General features: G+C 41.4%; 3 protein-coding genes across 3 annotated transcripts; 1 reads left to right on the top strand and 2 right to left on the bottom strand.

Annotated features, from left to right (window-relative positions):
* The first annotated feature begins 202 nt into the window (after positions 1-202).
* LOC117785435 (GPI mannosyltransferase 4) lies at positions 203-3,711 on the top strand. Its single transcript, XM_034623432.1, is given in 4 exon segments — positions 203-386; positions 448-2,334; positions 3,226-3,278; positions 3,281-3,711. Coding segments are annotated over 4 exon segments (2,454 nt in total). The 5' UTR covers positions 203-217; the 3' UTR covers positions 3,626-3,711.
* A 194-nt stretch (positions 3,712-3,905) lies between these two features.
* On the bottom strand, positions 3,906-18,222 carry LOC117785100 (prominin-2). The gene is made up of 19 exons (XM_034622999.1): positions 18,002-18,222; positions 15,999-16,330; positions 13,409-13,464; positions 12,852-13,084; positions 12,606-12,793; positions 12,321-12,416; positions 11,567-11,778; positions 11,297-11,453; positions 10,410-10,935; positions 9,172-9,463; positions 7,940-8,193; positions 6,901-7,311; positions 5,843-6,109; positions 5,611-5,754; positions 5,396-5,545; positions 5,125-5,310; positions 4,552-4,641; positions 4,424-4,489; positions 3,906-4,191 (listed from the first exon to the last, which is right to left on the bottom strand). Exons 2-19 carry the CDS (start codon positions 16,273-16,275, stop codon positions 4,104-4,106), a joined length of 3,693 nt encoding a protein of 1,230 aa, XP_034478890.1. The 5' UTR covers positions 16,276-16,330; positions 18,002-18,222; the 3' UTR covers positions 3,906-4,103.
* LOC117785101 (UBX domain-containing protein 2B) lies at positions 14,194-15,474 on the bottom strand. The gene has a single exon (XM_034623000.1). It carries the CDS (start codon positions 15,360-15,362, stop codon positions 14,283-14,285), a length of 1,080 nt encoding a protein of 359 aa, XP_034478891.1. The 5' UTR covers positions 15,363-15,474; the 3' UTR covers positions 14,194-14,282.
* Positions 18,223-19,503: the final 1,281 nt, after the last annotated feature.

Raw genomic sequence — 19,503 nt, 5'->3', positions numbered from 1 at the left:
ATTAATAAATTTGATGAATACCCATTTTCGGAAATGTACTTATTTTTTTAAGTGTAAAAAATAGAGGCAGGTCCAAAAGATGTTGCTGGGTGGCAGCCTTTGAACAGGATGGCAGCACTGTGAGTGAGAGAGAGAGTCTGGTTGTTGCATTTTTGTAAACAAACTCAAAAAACATTTTGGTTTAGATTAGCTGAAAATTATTAACAATTTGGTAATTATGCGTATTACCAGACACTTTTCGCAGTTGTGGGAGAAAGGCACCCCAACCGCTAGGCACTTGAACACGTATTTCTTCTTTGCGCTGCTGCGCTTGGTGTTGGTATTTGTGCCCCAATTGGGTTACGTGCATCCAGATGAGTTTTTCCAGAGCGTAGAAGTGATGACAGGTAAGTGCTTTTGCTACATGTGTATTTAGAAAATGACTTGAGCAATTTGTATGCCCATAAGGTGACCACTTTCGGCTGGAACACACGCGCACCTGGGAGTTCAACAACACGATGCCGGTGCGGAGCATAACGCTTCCCTGGGCGCTGCTCCGGGTGCCATGGAGTTTTTATGAGTTTGCGGCATTGTATGCGCGCAGCTGGTGGCAGGTGGAGCTGATTAATAGCTATGCGTATTTGGTATTTCCACGCCTGATCTACACGCTAATCTCGTACAGCAACGACTGGTGCCTGTATCGCATTTGTCGCCTCTATGGACTACGCCATGAGATCCGCCTGCTGGCACTGGGCAGCAGCTGGGTGTTGCTGGTCTTTGGCACACGCACCTTTTCCAATACCCTGGAGCTGGCCATGTGTGCCTGGCTGCTCTGCCTCGTTGCCGAGTGTATGCTGAGAACCAACACAGTGGTCTATAAGAAGGAGTATCTGGAGGAGAGGTATGACAAGGCTGCGTCGATCAGTGAGCGTGTGAAGATCTGGAAGCTGAAGAACGCTCTGCCGGCACACAATTTACAATATTTGTTCGCCATGTCCAGTATTTGTGTCGCCGGCGTCTTCAATCGACCCACATTTCTGCTCTTTGGCGCACCCATGGTATTCTTTTGGCTGCTCCGCGGCATGGGCACTCGGAGTGTGAGCTTTCGGGACTTCAATCTGCGCATTGGACTCTTCTGCTTGTGTGCATTGCCGGCGCTGATGCTGTTCATCTTCTGTGATTCACTGTACTATCAGCACCTGACGGTGGGAGAGTTGCACATGCTTCAACTGGGCATTGAGAACTTTGTGTTCACGCCCTGGAATTTCATCAAATACAATCTGGACTCGGCACAGACGGCCACACATGGCGTGCATCCTTGTTACGTTCATCTGCTGGTCAACATGCCGCTGCTCTTCAATGTGCTCGGTCTCGCCGCTCTGGTGGCCTTTGCCCAGCTACTCCTGCGTTTCTTCTGCGCCGAGTATCAACTCCTGCCGCGCTTTCAGAGTATTGTATCGCTGATGTCGGGAGCTATCTTTGTGCCCCTCTTCTTTCTGTCGCTTATTAATCACCAGGAGCCGCGATTCCTCATCCCTCTCACATTTCCTCTGCTGCTGCTGCATGCGCCCAAGCTAGTCACCGGATTCAGCGCCACATACCCCTTCCAAACGCGGCATCCTCTGCTGCGATGGCTCTACGAACGCGTCCTGTCCAGCAAAGCCTCCGCCCCGCATCTTCTGCGCATCTGGTATGTGTGTAATGTTGTGCTGACGCTCTTCTTCGGCTTCATTCATCAGGCGGGCATCTTTCCTCTGGCCCAACGGATGGCTCATGTGGTGGCCACAAAACCCTCTGCCACCCACGTCCATCTGCTCACCTCGCACACGTACAATCTGCCGTTGCATCTGGTCAACGTGCCCAGCTCTCGAGTGCTGCACTTTAATCCACAGACACATCAACGCTATCGACACCAGCGCGACTTCTTTTTGTATGAATATGGCGGCCTGGAGCTGGACAAGCTCATGCACAAGGTGAAGCTCATTTCCGGCAACTGTGAGCTGAAGCGCAATGGAGCGAATCGACTGCGCTATAAACTGTACCTGGCTCTGCCCGCCTCGCTTAGTGGTGAACTGCACGAGGCACTGCAGCGCTCCAATGCCAGCAGCTATCTGCACTTCGAGCTGCTGTCCGTCTTCTATCCGCATCTGTCGACAGAGGCATTTCCACGGTTGCAGGGCCGTCATCCCTGCGATGTGGATGCACCCCATTGGACGCATGATGATCTGCGCGGCACCTGTGCCGTGGAACAACCGCCCACGTTCAGTTTATCGTATCTGAGTCGACAATTCAGCTCCATTGTGCATCAGTTTGGCCTGGCGCTCTACGAGATTGATGTGCGACGCAAGCAGCCGCGTCAAGAGACGCATATGCTGGATCTGGACACAAAGCCAGCGACATCGCTACCCGAATCTTCAGCGTAATGAAAGGCAATGACTTCGGTTTGCAATTCCTGTCCAAAGTGTGTCTTATACCAAAGATTAGGCTAAGCATTAAGTCGAATCAATTGTTGGAATCACATATTTGCTACTCTAGTCACAATATCTTAAGCACTATTCCATTTAAATGACAACATTCCAGCTAATTTATCCATAATCTTTTCTAATTATGCAAAGTATTGTTTTTTTTTGTAATTTAAATGGTTTACTTTAGATTAATTAAAATTTATGTTTGTTAAACTATTCACAGTATCTATTTGACTGTATCATAATAATAACACTTTTTTCATAAAAATCTTTACTTTTCAATAAAAATATAAATATTAATCAAACATTTGTTTCTTTAGAAAAACTAGAATTCAATTAGATAACATAAACTATCAATTTATTGGTAATATTTAATAATATAACTATAATAATAACTCTCAGTCAATCTCTGTTGTTATTTATTTATAAATTTCAGTTGTCACCAGACCCGAAAACATGAATTGGGAAATATTAATCCATTTGACACGCCATTGATCGACAAACATTTCGGTCTATAGTTCTGTACAAGGTGCGGCATCCGCGTTCATTGAACGTTACGTAGCATAAAATGAGGAAAAAAGACAAAAATAAATATATTTCTCATTGTGTTCTAATTTATTTTGATTTGGGGCTGGCTTAAGCCTTAAGCTGTAAACTCGTTTGAGGGCGTCCAAATGTAAGAGTCAAGCAATTGACAATTTGGCTATAAAACCATTGCGTTAATTGGCTAAAAGCATCAGTCGCTGTACTCAAGTCAAGCAACCAAACCAACAATATGAAGGTAAGTGCAGAATCTTCACCAGAAATTGTTCATATTTTCTAATCCTTAATATCCTTTGCAGTTCCTCATCTGCTTTGCTCTCTTCGTTGCCGTCGCCCAGGCTGGCTTCATCGCATCTCCAGTGGCCACCTATGCCGCTGCTCCCAGCTATGCTGCCACCTATGCCGCTGCTCCCAGCTATGCTGCCACCTATGCCGCCGCCGCTCCAGTAACCACCTATTCGGCCGCCGCTGTGCCCGCCGCCTACTCCACCTATGCCGCTCCAGCCTACACTGCCTCCGTCTACAGTGCTCCGGCCTACACCGCACCCGTGGCAACCTATGCCGCACCTGCTTATACTGCTCCTGTGGCCACCTATGCCGCCCCAGCTGTCATCAGCCCCTTTCTGAAGAAGAAGTAAATTCTCTGACCATGTACTGTAACTAATTTCCCTTCATTCGATCAACTGAAAACTGAATAAACTGTCCAGATGACAAAAAATTTATGTCTTTTTTTACTGTTCAACAGATTTCAGATTTATAAGAACTATATATAACAATATTTACTGTCTTCTGAGACTTTATACATTTTATTTCATTATTAAAATAATTATATTGTTGCCTATAAAATTCCCAACATTTCAGAATTTAGTTTTGTGTGCAAAGTTTCTTCAGTAATTTGAATAAAAAAGCTTGTTATCGTCTTGTATATATAGTATGTTTGTTGCTCCATTCTTTATTTGTGATTTGGTTACAACTTTAAATGCTTAAGAAATATTAAATCGTTTGATGCTACAATTCTCTGATTAGACTACATTTATCCTAAGAGCTCTAAATTATTATAATCCAAATACAAAACAAATATATCTCTTAGGCTTAACTAAATAATAAGCTGGGACCTCAATGGCGTTTTGGATTCGGTGAGTCAGCATCCTCGAAGACAAAGTCCTCCACTTCGTTCCAGCGCACAGAGCGTTCTCCACTGCATCTGTATTGGGATTATTAGATAATGCCATTTTTGTTGGGATCGGTTGGTGGTATGAGAAAAAAAGGTTAAGTTCAGAATATATAGAGTTTGTCGCTGTGAACACATAAGAATTTGTGTGTGATTGGATTGGTAATCTTGTCAAGAGCACAATATTCGATTACAAATCAAAAACCAAAAGAAACCAAAAAGCAAAACTCATTCGATAAATAACGTTCAATAACGTTGGTAGAACCTGTTCATCCCAGTTGCCGGCGGAGGGGGAGGCGGAGGAGCGCCGCGTGGCGGAGTACGGCGTGCACTGAAATCGGAAATGAAGTAAATTTACAATAAAATTCTCAGTTTCGACGGCTCTTAACTTACGCAGCGACAGCTTCCACGTCCAGATGTGCTCCAGTACCGTAGGTATCGCTCTCATCCAGGTCAAATTCATCGGTACCAGTACGTTGGCTGCTAAAGAAGTGTTAGGTAAGTCAATTGATATATATAGTTCTTAACTAATTCTTCATAATATCATATCAAAGTTTTCGAAATTAATTTAATTTAATTTTTAGCTTTTCGACTTGGTTTCATGTCATATTAATAACACATTTTAGAATTAATTTGATATCACAAATTAAAACTAAGGAATAAAATAAAGAAAAAAATCAATACAGAAATAATACTTTAAAATATCTGCTTGAGAAATGTAAGATATAATTTTTTCCTAAAAAGTGTTAAGATATGAGATTTTAAAAAAACTGAGTAAAGTTGTATTTTTGGCAAGTCAAAATCCGATTCATCAAATACTTAAGTGGAGCAGAGCTTAAATGGATGACAGCACTGGAAATGGGTGAATCTGAGGAGTGAATTGGCTCTTGGAATGTTGCTATCCTTCCAATTAACTGCTCCATGTTGCTGCCGGTTAATTAAGGATTGGCACTTGGAATAACTCACAGGCGTTGACTCTGCTTGTTGACAATATCCTGCACGGCTCGGGCTGTCAATGAGACCTTGCTCCTCAAACGCATCGGCGTTCGGGGCAGGGGCACAGCAGCGGGTACATCGGGATTCACGCTCAGAACAGGCGTAACCGGACGCCGAGCAACTTGGCTGCTAGCTCTATCCACATTGGTACTACGTCTTGAATGAAGAATCATGTCACTACAGGCTGACAATTAATGGAGTACATGGGGTGGTTAGGAGCAGCACTCGCTGGAACACTTACAGCTTGGGCTTAGTACGCTGTTGGGCTCGATTTTCCGACCGACGATTGTCGTACTGCCGTTGCTCGGGACTGGCGCTGTTCTTGGCACGCCAGCCGCTGTCCTGCGGCGCCTCATCCTCAAAGTCTAGCTCCTCAGTGCCCTGGCGGCGACTGACAGAGAATGGTCAGAGAGAGAGAGAGAGAGAGTGGAGAGAGGGGACCTTCTCTTAACTTACAGTGTTGGCTTGCTCTTATTTCTGGACTGCCAAATGTTGGTTATCTTTCTAGACTGACTGCTCTCACGCTCATTGGAGTTGGCTCTACTTGGCGCACTGGATGAACCCCAATTGTCATCCTCGGGCATTGGGTCAGCTCGACGCCTGATCGCGGGTCAAAGATGAAATGTGATGAGCTGAAGCTGGTGAAGCTGAAGCTGCTTAGCCAAGTTCATTTGGTGTATCTACTCACAGCTGCTGGCGACTGCGGACTGGAGTATTGATGGTCGCCATTTCCCGTCCACGGCTCAGCTCACGCTCTCGACTGCGCTGCTCACGATCCCGATCACGATCACGGTCACGCACTCGCTCACGATCCAGCTCACGTTGTTCCGACTCCTGTCGCCTCTGTTGTTGTTGTTGCTGCTGCTGCTGCTGCTGATGTTGATGTTGCACTTGTCTCGCTGGGCTTGAGTCTTCATCAGCTAGGTCCAAGGTTTCCTCAGTGGCAGTGCGTCGTCTGGGAAAGAGATTTATACAATTAGACCACTATCAAAGTAGTTTTTAGAATTAAAAGTTCAAACACAATGATATGAATAAAAGGGCTGCAAGCCACAAAAATTTTGTTAAAGGTTCGGTTCGGCGGTTCGAACCATACAGCAAGACTTAGGCTTGGTTCGCGAAACGGTTTATGTACCCCCTTTGGGTTCGAAACTCGGTTCAATTTAATGCGAAGAAATATTTTTATTGCTTGAACTTTTTCTTGACTTTTTTTAACCCTTTAAATTTCGAATTAAAAAAAGTTATAATTTTGATAAAAATGTAAATTTATTTAAAGATTTTAATAAGACTTGTCTTTATCCGAAGCCTAAAATATGTGAGTTATATTAGAAAAGTATAAAATTTTTTTTTTCCGAACCGAACCATTTATTAATTGGTTTGGTTCAGGTTCGATGGGTAAATAATTTCAAGGGTTCGGTTCATAGTCCGGTTCACGCTGGCTTAAAACCCGAACCGAACCGGTTCTGCGTGGTTCGGATCAGAACCGGTTCGTAGTCTTGATGAATAATAATATTAATGAAGCGAAAGGATCATGCTGGCTTAAAACCCGAACCGAACCGGTTCTGCCAGGTTCGGATCAGAACCGGTTCGTTGTCTTGATGAATAATAATAATAATGAAGCGAAAGGATCAAGCTGGCTTAAAACCCGAAACGAACCGGTTCTGCGAGGTTCGGTTCAGAACCGGTTTGCAGCCTTGATGAATAATAATAATAATGATGCGAAAGGATTACGGTCTTCCAGCTACTCACAGTGGAGGTCTGATCCGTGCCGTGCTGCTGGTGCTCCGATCCCGTTGCTGTTCCCGTTTTCCTGCGCTGCTCGAGCGTTGCTTCTGGCGTCCACGGGACTCACCACGTTGCTCCCGCTCGCTGCTACGGTCGCTCCTCCGCTGTTTTCCCTTGCTACGCTTCTGCGCCCGCTGCATGACATTGAGACGCGTCTGTATGTTGATTAGATTGAGGCCGACAGGAGTGCCAATGGCCCAGAGCAGCAGCGTCAAGAAGACAAAGAACCACAGGCCATTGACAAAGTCAACCAGATTGCGGCACAGAAATATGCGACTTGCATCAAATGTATCGAAGAACGGACGACACTTGGTTGTGGTATCACCCAGCTGGGACTCCATGGTGGCTCGACTGCTGGTCAGATAGGTTTTCAGGCTGTCAAAGCAGATGAAACAATAAGTAATTCAATCAGTTCAATTAGTTGAACAAGTGTTTGGCTGAAAAGGTTTTGCTGAAAAGGCTTTCAACAAGCTTCAATGCATCCTTCAACAATTTGCTCTTGAAATCGCTGCATTTGTTTAAGTTGTTTAAGTTTTAAGTGCGAATTTCAAGTTGTACTTCATTTCGAAGTACAAAAGCAGTGGAGATGAAATGCAATCATGACACTTGGCAAACTTAATCAAACGATTACGACTTTCAATTATCTGATAAAACTACAAAACTATGCAGCAGTTGCCAAGAGTTGAGTTGAGTTGAGTTGAGTTTGAATGGTTTGCTCGTTTGTTGGTCTGTTGTTTTGCCTGTCGTTGAAAGAGCAACACAACTGCACATAAACACACATGGAATCACACATGCACACACACAGATACACACACTTTTTCTACACACTGAAGCTGGGCAGCCACAGGCGAGACGAAATGAGTGTGGATTCAACTGTGACTACTCCATAGAAAATCACTCACACATTTCAATGCAATTAACTTGCCAATGTTCAAGTGTATGTGGGAATTTGCTTGTGTGTGTGGCATGCAACATTGGCCATGTACTCGTTTTGGCCACTTACCGTTCCGTATAGACGCGCGTCAGATTGTGACAAATCTCACCAGCCTTGTTCTCCAAATATCCTTGAATGTTCTTCAAATGATTGAGCGTCTGATTGACCTGCTTTGCCCAGGGATCCCTTTGCAGCTCCAATGCTGTCAGATGGTAAAGTATCTCATTCTGTAAGTTCTCCAGTGGTTGCAGTATCGAGGCTTGCAATCGTTTCGATCGGCTGCCCAGAGTTGTCATGCGAGACGAAGTGGCCACGTCTTGGATCTGGAGGGATTATAATGTATAAATGGGCTATTTCTACACTCATTTTTAATGGTTAAATGTACTAGACATTAAAACTGATCTTTTCTTTACAAAATTTACATTTGCTGAAATCAAGGGAATCAAATCGAAAATAATATCGATTCTATTAGGTAAAGGTTCCATTTAGGTTCTGTCTTTTCGGTTATGGTCTCAGTATATTTTATGTACAATTTAAAAATGTTAAAGTGTTGTTTTTAAGATATTGATTAAAAGTAAAAGATTGAATTTGAATTGAAATCAAGCTGAATACAGAAGAAAAAAAAAATTGCTTATCAAACTTAATTAAGTTTGAATGTAAAATGAATTTATTGGCCAAACCATGATCAAAATGGCATTCCACTTGAAAATCGGTCGAGATTCAACAAATTAATGAAAGTCTGCAGTTGCTCCTAGTTTACAAGTCAAAATTTTTGTTCAATTTGGCATTTTTGTTCAAGTTTAAAGTGCTGTGTTATACTAATTACGATGTAAGGAGTTTAATAAAGGTGAAAAATTAAGATTTAAAAATTCTTAAATATCAAAATTCCAAAGGGGGGACCCTTTGCATCAAAATCAGTATCTGGATACAGAAGGAACAATAATTTTTTTTATAATTCAAATTAATTAAGTTTGAATGCAGAGTAAATTTTTAAAATTTTAAAACAAAAATATATTAATAAATATGTACACACAAATGCATGTAGTATTTTATCGAAATAAACTTAATTGAAAATGATTTTTTGGATGTAATCTAGTGATACCTGGGAGCAAAAGCACAGCTCCAATTTAATTTCTTAACATTAAGAGTGACCCATCAAAGGTTTTTATTTTGTGGATAAATCTAATAACCAGAATTTTTAGATAATTTAATTTAAAAACCAGGAGCTCTTTGTTTAACAAAATGGCAAGTGAAACATTTGGAAGAAAGCGCAGTGATGTGAATACAGTGGAATTGCTCACCTGGAGGGCAACGCGTTGCATTTGATCAATGAAGGTTGCCAGATCCTTTTCGGGCGTGGGAGCACCAACGCTGTTCCGATATGTGGTCAGATTGAATGCGGATGTGTGCAGCATGTTCTCCAATATGTTCTGAATCGATTGGGTGAGCGAGAGAAGAGTTCGTTCCGATACCGAAATGGAATCGATGGCTGTTGATACTTTCGGGAATTGTTTTAAATCGGCTATTTTTGTGGTATTAACGAATGCATCCAATTGAAAGACATTGTACGATGCTTGATTTTGTTCGCAGCCCCTGTTACAAGTACGTTACGTATACGCCGTGTTATGTTTGCCATCATTTATATGGTTGTGATTGTAATTGTAATTGTGATTGGTGTGCGTAAGTTGTTCAAAAAGAAGTGTAAAGAGATTTTTGGTTTACTTTTCAGTTTCCGTTCAGTTTGGGTTACTTTCGAACCTAAAACCCAGACACACACACACACAAAGTTGCAGCTGTTGACAGAGGTGTAGGGTGTGTTGAGTGTGTTGAGGGTGTAGTGGGTGTAGAGGGGGGTTATTGCGGTCATGCATATTCTGCATTGCTCGCATGCATGCTCATTTGTATCTGTGCTGATAATTGGAATCGGGCATAAAATTTGTGGCTACAAGTGCTGGTGCTGTGGTGCAGTGGTTGAGTGGGTGGGCTGCGGTGGTGCAACGTGGTATTCTGCGTAAAATTGAGTGCCGTATGGCTAGCAAATTTCACAGGGCTTTCAAAACTTTGCGGCTTAGCTGACTGAACGGATACGAGTCTCAAAAGTCTGAAGTCTGCAGATGCAGATGCAGAGAGTGTGTTGCGGTTGGAATAGTAAGTGTTCTGGCAGTGACAAGATTTGATTGCTGGTCATCTCTACTTGAGGGCAATTGGCTAGTGCAAACTTCTGATAGTACTCGAAGAGCTCTTTGCCAAGTTCTGGGTAATTAAATGTGGCTGACAAGTGAGCTTGCCACACTTTCCACACGTTGCAAGGAATTGACCATTGACATCTTGCAAGTACTTACTTAAATGCAATTGCTTAGTTTCCTAAAGGTTCGACTATCAGGTGCATTGGAGTCTAGGGAGCTATCAAAATTACAGGCACGTACAGTATCAAAGTAATTGGATAACAAAATTCGTTACTTGTTGGTTTATTGAGCTTTTTGGGTAATCTAAATACACATTGATTAGTGGACACAGTTAGCTATGAAACACGACTCACCTGAGGGCTGTGCCCAGATTGACATTGACCACGGATCGGTTGACGCCAGCGGGACGCATTAGCTCTCCAATGATGCCGGTTTGTGGCTCTCCAGCATAGACATAGCCGGGCTTATCGAATAGCTTACCCAGCATATCGTAGTTGTTGTCGTACAGAGAGCGGCAGAGAAAGACCTCAGTGTTGCCACCAATTGCCAGAGAGAAGACTCCATAGAAGGTGAGGCCAATGCTGCCCAGGCAGATGATCAGGACGGCAATAAAGAAGACAACGCCGGACTTGGTATTCGACTCACAAAGGAAGCAACAGTAGGACATTAGCATAAAGAGCATCACCCAAACTATAACCATGGCTGCTATCCAGCCAATGCTCCAGTACGTGTTGGCCCAGTCCTTAAGCTTGTTGTAAGACGGCTCCACAGCTGGCCAAGTTCTCTGCAGACGCTCCAGCAATGCATTAATTGTCGATGTTAACATCTGGGCATTGGCCGTCGTCCTGTGCCTTATGCTCGCCAACTGTTCCAGCGTATCTGTGAATCAATAGTGTTTTGGCCAATTCAATTAGTGTACGAGTGTTGTGTGCTGTCCCCATTGACAGTAATTAATATTGTGTTTAACTTGTCCTATCTCCTCCCATTTTCTCTATCTGTTTAACCGTGACGAACGTTACTTGGTCCGAAATGTGTCGTGTGTGTTATTGATTGAGTTGTACATTTTAATTGAGGCTATAATCGAATTTGAGCATGGATTTTATGAAATTACAACACACTAATACCGATTGGTTATTAAGAAATAGAAGCTGACACAAAATCTGTGAAACACTTAACTCAATTTATCTATTTTGCAATTTTCTACAATGTTTTCATTTGTTCGAGTCTTGATTAAACTTACAGTTTCGCTCATATGCCGTGTCGTGTTTAACTTGTTGCGGGAAATTGCTGAAAATGGAACGTGAGACGCCAACTTCCGATGTCAGGTTCTTGACAGTGGAACCAAATTCAATTTCGCCCAAGTAGCGCATGCGAAAAATGCTCTGGTCTTCTTGCAACTGACAAATTGTTAGAAAATAGAATGCATGGCACAAAAATTAAGGAAATTGTATGAAAGAGAAAATAATAAAGAGTACCAATCAAGGGAAACTTTGACCAGTTCACAGCTCACCGTTTTGAGTGCATCCACTACGCCGTTCTCCTCGAAGCTGCGTATACGCAATGTGTCACAAAGCGGACGATCCCGGTACGTGCATTGGCGCTGCAGCACGGATAACTGTATCTGCAGCTCCTCCATGCGGGCGGCTGCCTCCTGGGATAATTTCAAAGCTCGTCCCACCGTCTCTTGGAGCATGAGGACGCGGTAGATGAGCTCCGCATTGGCTGCGACACATCCATGAAAATATTATTGTAGCATACTTATTTGGGACGGGTTCGGAGTTCTAGGCAATAGTCCTACTCTAAATTACACATTGTGTGAGAATATAATGCAGTTGTCGTGCTGTGCTTGTGTCAACTTGTCACCGGATGTGAATGCCGCTCTCTTCTCCCTCCCTGCCCCTGCCTCCTACTCAACTTCAGATTTCGGAGCACACGACATCCTCTCGAGTCTTTCATTCTCATAATGAAATTGGGCGCAAACAATTGCTTTTCTTAGTGCACTTCGATATGTTTACCATTGGCAGAGTGCATTATATATGTGTGTACAAGAGTGGAATATTATTTTGAGTGTTTGTTGTATCACAATATCAATTTTATATTTTGTATCCCTTTCAGCTGACTTCAACTTTGCTATTTAATCTATTCTTTCGTCTAGGCCCGGCCATAATCACAACAATAAAATCAAATGAAATTTGGGTCAAGTCTGCAGTCAACGCATTGAGGCAAACAATCGAAATGTAGAAGCACTTAACCCTAAGACTTACCCAGGCTAAGTGTCGTCAATGAATCATATGCCAGCTCGAGGCCAGTGTGTGCAGATATTTCCGCTTGAATTGGTTCGCCAAGGAGAACATCCACGTCTAGAATGAATACAGACTCAAATTGAGAGCAGATGTGAAAGAGGAGCGAGACAATAACTGCAATAACTCAGAATGCATAAAGTTTTAGCATATAATACATGAATCGAAAACCATAAAAATACGACGGGAATGGCAATAAAGTTTGCATAGAGAAAACTTTCTTTTTTTGTAAGGGTTGCACCCACTGACCTTCCAAGTCTTTGACGACTTTCTCAACGGAAACATGAAAGCCATTATCCAGTTTGTGTTTGATTTGTAGATGCGTATCCTTTAGAAAGACCTCCACATCGTGCACCGCTGACTTGACCATCTCCGGCGTCATCTCAATCCCCGCCGACAGTCGACTATTCGCATAAAATATGCTAAAGTCGCTCAGCCTGCAAAATGCCCTCAAATTGAGTCAACTTTATATGTCTAACTTTCCACAACACCTACGTGAGCAGTATAAATACAATCCAGAGTGTGACCACCGCCGCACTCTTGCGACACCGCAGATTCTCCTCCAACGACTCGTCCCTTATATGAACTGGCGCATTCCGTATGAGATCCAGCTCGTCCTGTGCGCTTCGACGACTACAGCACCAGGCACAGGTGGCAATCAATGGCACTAGGGCCAGTATGGCGAATATGCTCATCAGCGCAATGAAACCAGATTCGATTTTAATGGCCTACAGTTAATAAAAGATAATAGAAATATACTCGCAAAGGGGCTATTAAATTTAATCTACAAATCTTAATAGGAAACTCCTCATTTGATTATTGATTATCGATTCATTTTATTATAATTATTCGTAATTCTGACTATATTATTAAATTTAATCTACAAATCTTAAGAGGAAACTCCTTATTTGATTATTAATTATTGATTCAATTTATTATAATTATTAGTTATGCTGGCTATATTATTTTGTAAACCATTTTGTAGTATTTTTTTCTACGTATACTCTATTATATATTGCATTCATATGTAGTTAAATATGTTGTTTACTTACGTTGGCGGCAAAGTCGACCAGGCTAACATTCTTATGAAGCACATCGCGTATGGAATCTGTCAATAGTCAAGTTATTATTGAATTATTTATATACAAAATAAATCAAATTAGTAAGACTGTTGACTATATACCACTCACACACACACAGATATATAAAAACACTATAGGCGATTGAGGCTATTTACGTATACGTAATATTTTATAAGATTGGATCTATACAAAAATAAAATTAACCTAGAGCTGTCTATGGCTTAGTAAGCTTATAACAAAATCTCTAGTTGTTTTTGTCTTGGAGATCGTCTAAAATACAGACGTATGCGTAATATTTTATAAGATTGGATCTATACAAAAATAAGATTAGCCTAGAGCTATCTATAGCTTAGTAAGCTTATATCAAAATCTCTAGTTATTTTTGTCTTAGGGATCGTCTAAAATACAGACGTATACGTAATATTTTATAAGACTGGATCTATAGAAAAATAAGATTAACCTTGAGCTGTCTATGGCTTAGTAAGCTTATATCAAAATCTCTAGTTATTTTTGTCTTAGAGATCGTCTAAAAAACAGACGTATACGTAATATTTTATAAGATTGGATCTACAGAAAAATAAGATTAACCTTGAGCTGTCTATGGCTTAGAAAGTTTATATCAAAATCAATAGTTATTTTTGTCTTAGGGATCGTCTGAGATACAGATACTGATACTCAAATGGAATATATAAATTCTTCTAAATTAAACACTCTCACTGTCGCATAAACTTGCACTGAATTAACATTTGACAGAGTTTTAGGCTATTGACAGAGCACCACAATATTATATTGGTAATTTGTAGCAAATAGATATAACATATTTTTCAAACAGCTATAAAAGATTTCACTCAGTCAACTGTTCTGCGTCCTCGTTGATGTGTTGGATGACCACCACATTGAGCAGATCCGCCTCGGCCAAGGTACGGGCGTCGTCCTCGAGGAGTTGGTGACGGGGAAATGCGGTCAGGAGCATAAAGTTCTCACTGGAATATTGAGGTCTCGCTATACGCACATATCTGTAGAGATCGGCGACTTGGTGGGTGCAATTAAAGTTGGCGGCAATGCGGCTTCCATTGGCCAGACGGAATTGTATTGTGGTTACCCTCATCTGTCCATTCAGGGACAAAGCCTGCTCGGCAGCCTGTTCCTGTTGTTGCTGCAGCTCCTGTGGCGACTGCACGGGGGTTGACTGTGCGACGGGGTCAAGAGGTGACGCAGGTGTGCCCAGAGGACGACCCGAGCCCATGAATTGTTTGCGAGATAATTGACGATACGACTCATTTGTGTGATCCTGAACACTGAGCTCGATGCGTTGGCCTAGCTCCTGCATCTCATAGGGGAAATCACCACGCATGATGGCACGCAGGAAGCGCTCGTTCTCGGGCACCTCGTAGAGACGCAGTGATCCGTCGTCTAGGGAGAAGCCCTCGGACCACAGATGCAGCACCACAACCATATGCTCGTTCTCCTCCAGCTCCGAGTCCGTATCCTGCTCAGCATCGCGTGCTGGCGGCGGATTAATAGGATGAGCACTGCCCAGTCGAACCCCATGACCCCAGGTGCGCAGACTGCGATCACTGTCTACTGTGGTCAGTGCCGGAGTTGAGTCATCAATTTGCACCCGCTTCGACATCTGCGGAGCATCCAGACGCTGATGAGAGCTGTCCGAGGCACCGGCAAAGTAGCCCTCGGGCTCATCCTCCCTGGCACGCGTTTGACGACTCAACAGGCTCTGGAGTGAGTGCAATGTCTGGGTCGTAATGGTCGTAATGCCCGAGCTGCTCGGCACCTTGGCCTTATCGGCCTCATATCGATTGCCTGCCTGCTCCAGGGCCCAATTGTTCTCAGTTAGATATTGACGTGCTATCTCCTCGGGCACACCATACTTATTCATAAAGCTGGTCAGCTTTTGCTCATCGGACATCTGCTCCTCCTTCCACTGCCAACAAGTTGACTAATTTTCATAAATAATATTTTCAATGATTCATTTTGTTTTCAAAACTGTGCTCTGTCTAGGCTGACTTTGCTTTAATTTAACTACAAATAGTTGTTCATCTATTTTTACTTGATTCCTTTCGTAATCCTTTTTTTTTTTTTTCTTATGGGTTTGTGGCGAAATGACTTGCATATTTGATAAGGACAATCGTGTAGTACACGGTTTAATATATGTAAGAGCCATAAAACATACGCCAACTGAATTTAGTGTCATAATTTAATCCAATGTCGAGCACTGTGTGGCATTCCCAATGGTTCCTTGGACGAGACAACTACGCAAAATCATTTACACTTTATACGTGACCAGCAAACTTTTGCTATCAATGTAAAAGTATTGTCTGCAACTAAATATAATTAATTAATATAGTAGTAAAAGATACACTGCTGAGTATCCAATGTGAATGATATAAATGTGTGGTCTGCACTCAACTTGGCATTCAATTCCCTTTCACTGTTGGCAGCCAGACAAAACTAGATACTCACACATACACACACACATACAGTCACCCTGACCCCTTCCCTTTCCATGTCTGCTTCTTCTTCTGCTGGCATACCCTAGACTTACCAAGGGGCAATTCTTCGGGCGTGATAAGCGATAAAAATTCACTAACGTAGGTGAATATAAATGGTCCCGGCGCGATGTCCATGCCTGGTATGCTGTATGTAAAAAATGTGCCTGTCCCAGTTGTTGTTGTTGTTGTGGTTGTTGTTGTCGGTGCTATTGTTGTTGCTGTGCCACTAGACATCGCAGCGGCTAAGGCTGCTGTTGTTGCTGTTGACGAGGACATAATTGTTGTTGCGACTGGCGTTGGCAGTGTTAGATTACGTATACGTAGGTCCATCTTCAGCTGGTCGCCTTGAGTTAAGTTGAGTGTGTGTGTGTGTCTGTGTGTGTTACTGAAATGAATAAATGGTAAAAGAGCACAATGAATGCCTGGCAACACACCAAGCATTTATGTATATGGACCACACACACACAGAGGGTGGCAATGTTGTAAAATATTTTCGGAATTTTATGTTCCAATTATGCATTCATATTTATGCTCAGCCAACCCCATGTGACACATACGTATATAAATTAATAAATATTGCGCTCGTGCGACATTTTCACATATTTTTCTTCGAAATTAATATGCTGCTAAAGTTGTTGATATTTTTTTTTTTTACTTTAATGGACTTGCGAAATCTCAAACATATTTTTACTTAAGCATATTTCAAGGAGCTCGGTTTTATAAGTTCTCTATAAAGCGATGGCAATATTTACAAATAAAATCGTAGCGAATTCATTAAAACTTCAGTATAAAGGCAGCTTAACGCTTCTTATAAAATTGATTATTCTCAATCTATGTATCTTATGTAAAATCCCTTGCTTGACCAAGTTAGTCACTTGTCTTTTAAACTGTTTATTCTTCACACCTTTCCAAGGTGTTGTCCCAAATTGTCAGCGTGTTTATTTAATTGTTTGCACAATGTGCGATGTGTTGTCCCTGAATTGTGGACGCCTTGAATTAAATTTCACAGATACGTTAATTCTATTAATTTCATTTTTCATTTATTTGTATTTGCTTTGTTGCCATTTCTATTTGTTGTATTTGTGTTTTGCTGTCTTTGGCCTCTCAACTGTTGTCGTCGCGTCGTTTGACTCTTGCAGACTTTTTGCTTTTACACCTTTCATTGCTGTGCAACAACTGTGCAACATTTTCTGCTTTTTTTTCCACATATTGTTTTGTCTGAGTTCTCGCTTGTTGTTTAGGGTGCTGAGAGTACGCCAACCCATTGGCTGTTGTTCTAGCCGCTGGTGAAGCCCCTCAAGCTCTTTGCAACTCTTTCAGTTTCCTTGACAATATGCGGCACAGTACTTGCCAATGGCCAAACTAATTGCTTTGCCTCTGGGATTTACAGCGTGCTGAATTAGAGCAAACCAATACGAGCAAAATTTAAATAGTCTTGAGCTCAAAAGTAGGTCATTAAAATGCGATACCCAGTGGTGGCTTTGGGTTGAGTCTCACTTAGCTACAATCTCTTTTTGTTGTCTCTGTCTCTGTCTATGCATCTTGCTTTATCTCTGTCTCTGTGTCTATGTGCGATTATGTGAGCTCAATGGACACGAGTCAAGGCGCTTGAATTGCTGGCCAAGCTCTTTTGAAGGCAACTCGATACGCAATGTGTTGTTGTGGTTGTTAGGAGCATATTAGTGAAAGCCGTTTTATGATAACTACAGGTATAGTGGCATAAGGTGGCAGAGTTCATGCCTGAGGTTAGATCTTTATTTAAGTACTAACAACACATAGCTGAGCTCTTTAAAATGCAAATTTTCTCGTTAATGGACCCACATGCCGTATACTTGATTTCATGTAACACATTTCCCAACTCGAATTGTGCAATTTAGTAATTGAAGTTCGTCATCTATTTGAAATGTTTGACTAGTGATCAAAGTATTCTTTTATGGTGATGAGTTAATGTGTAAAATGGAGTCAATGAGTTTGATTTGAATTACGCATTACGCTCCATATGTTGTCAATGCGCAAAAATCTACTAATTAATAAAATATTCACTGAGTAAATTTACCTCGTTTGCAATTTTAATTGATTGATTTATTTGCGTGCCTCTCTGTCACACTTGAAACGCTCTCTCTCTCTCTCTCTCTCACTCTATCCTTTTTAATTTTATTGCCTGTTAAACGTTGTCTGACACTCCACATACGAAATTTAATTGAAAATCATAAAAACATAATTGGCAACAAAAACGTTTTGATGTGTCGATTTATTTGGACACATTTTGCTTTATCTATTTTCTGTTTTCCGTTTTCAGCTTATATTTATTTAAAATTATCGTAAATGAATGTGCCGACTAGTTTAAATGTTTCACATATTTGCAGCCATATGTAGAAGTTTTTAATTGTACATGTTTGCTTTTCACAAAATTTGCTGGCCTGTCAATTGTATTGATTTTATTCGCATAACACCGAGATATTCAACATTTATTTTTAGATACACCAATTTACATCCAATTAATTGTTTTACTTATTTATTCAATTTATTTCATGTAGTTATTAAACTGCCTAAGCACCCCATAGGAGTATCCTGGCATACATATTATATTAATGGTATGATTATTTTTAATGAACTGAAGCTCGACACGTTTTGTAAATTCAAACGCCCTCACAAGACTGAATTGTCAGCCGCTTGAAGCCCAAATAATCGCCAAAGAATACTTAGAAATTCTCTTTATTTCGTTTTGTGGCAACAGGCATATAAAGACCGGCAGAGAAGTATGGTATGATTGCCTATAAACAGTGGTGAATTCTTGATTCTTTTGTATTCTATTTGACCAGCACGTGCGACTTGAACAATTGGCGGGAAGACTCACAGAAAAGGGAGATTAAACTGAATTTATTCGTACAGAAAAACAATTGCCAAATGCATTAACTAGTTGATTATTCAAATTTTTATAAATTGCTGACATTTAAATATTTTTAATAAATTAAGCAAGTTCAATTTGATATGGAAATATGAAAAAACTAATGAAATATATAAAAATTCAGTTGCCGCGTTGATTGATCAACCATTTTATAAACTACTGATTTATAAGCAAATTATTTATAATTTCTATGAATAATAAAGGAAGTATGCATCGCTTGATCTATGAACTCGTTAATTATACTTTGTGGCATTGTTTTAGTTGAAGCTTTTTTTTAACTGTTTGTGTGTCGTGCGTCTTTTGCATAAAGTAGATTTTATTTTTAAAGCCCCATCATCGCCAAGCCAGACAAAGTTTTTGCCATGCGTATGCGCCTGCGGGGGGCCTGGGCTGTTTGGCAGGATAGTAGATATGTAGATGGGTAGATGCTAGAAAGGATTTTTTTCCCATGCCGGCTCTAACATATTGTCACAGGCTCACAGCATGTCGTCGAGGACAACGAGAACGACAACGTTGCGCTTCATAGTATGCAATGCCTTTCATAGCTAAAATTCAATTTTCCTTTGATTTATGCATTTTGTAGTTTGGGATTTGCACGGCAGCCTCCAAGCAGACTTCTTCTGCAACTCACTTGTTAAATTTAAAACTTA

The sequence above is a fragment of the Drosophila innubila genome (assembly GCF_004354385.1).
Source record: "Drosophila innubila isolate TH190305 chromosome 2R unlocalized genomic scaffold, UK_Dinn_1.0 1_C_2R, whole genome shotgun sequence".
Classification (NCBI taxonomy): domain Eukaryota; kingdom Metazoa; phylum Arthropoda; class Insecta; order Diptera; family Drosophilidae; genus Drosophila; species Drosophila innubila.
The sequence above is the reverse complement of the archived record's forward strand: the minus strand, read 5'-3'. Positions and strand labels throughout refer to the sequence as shown.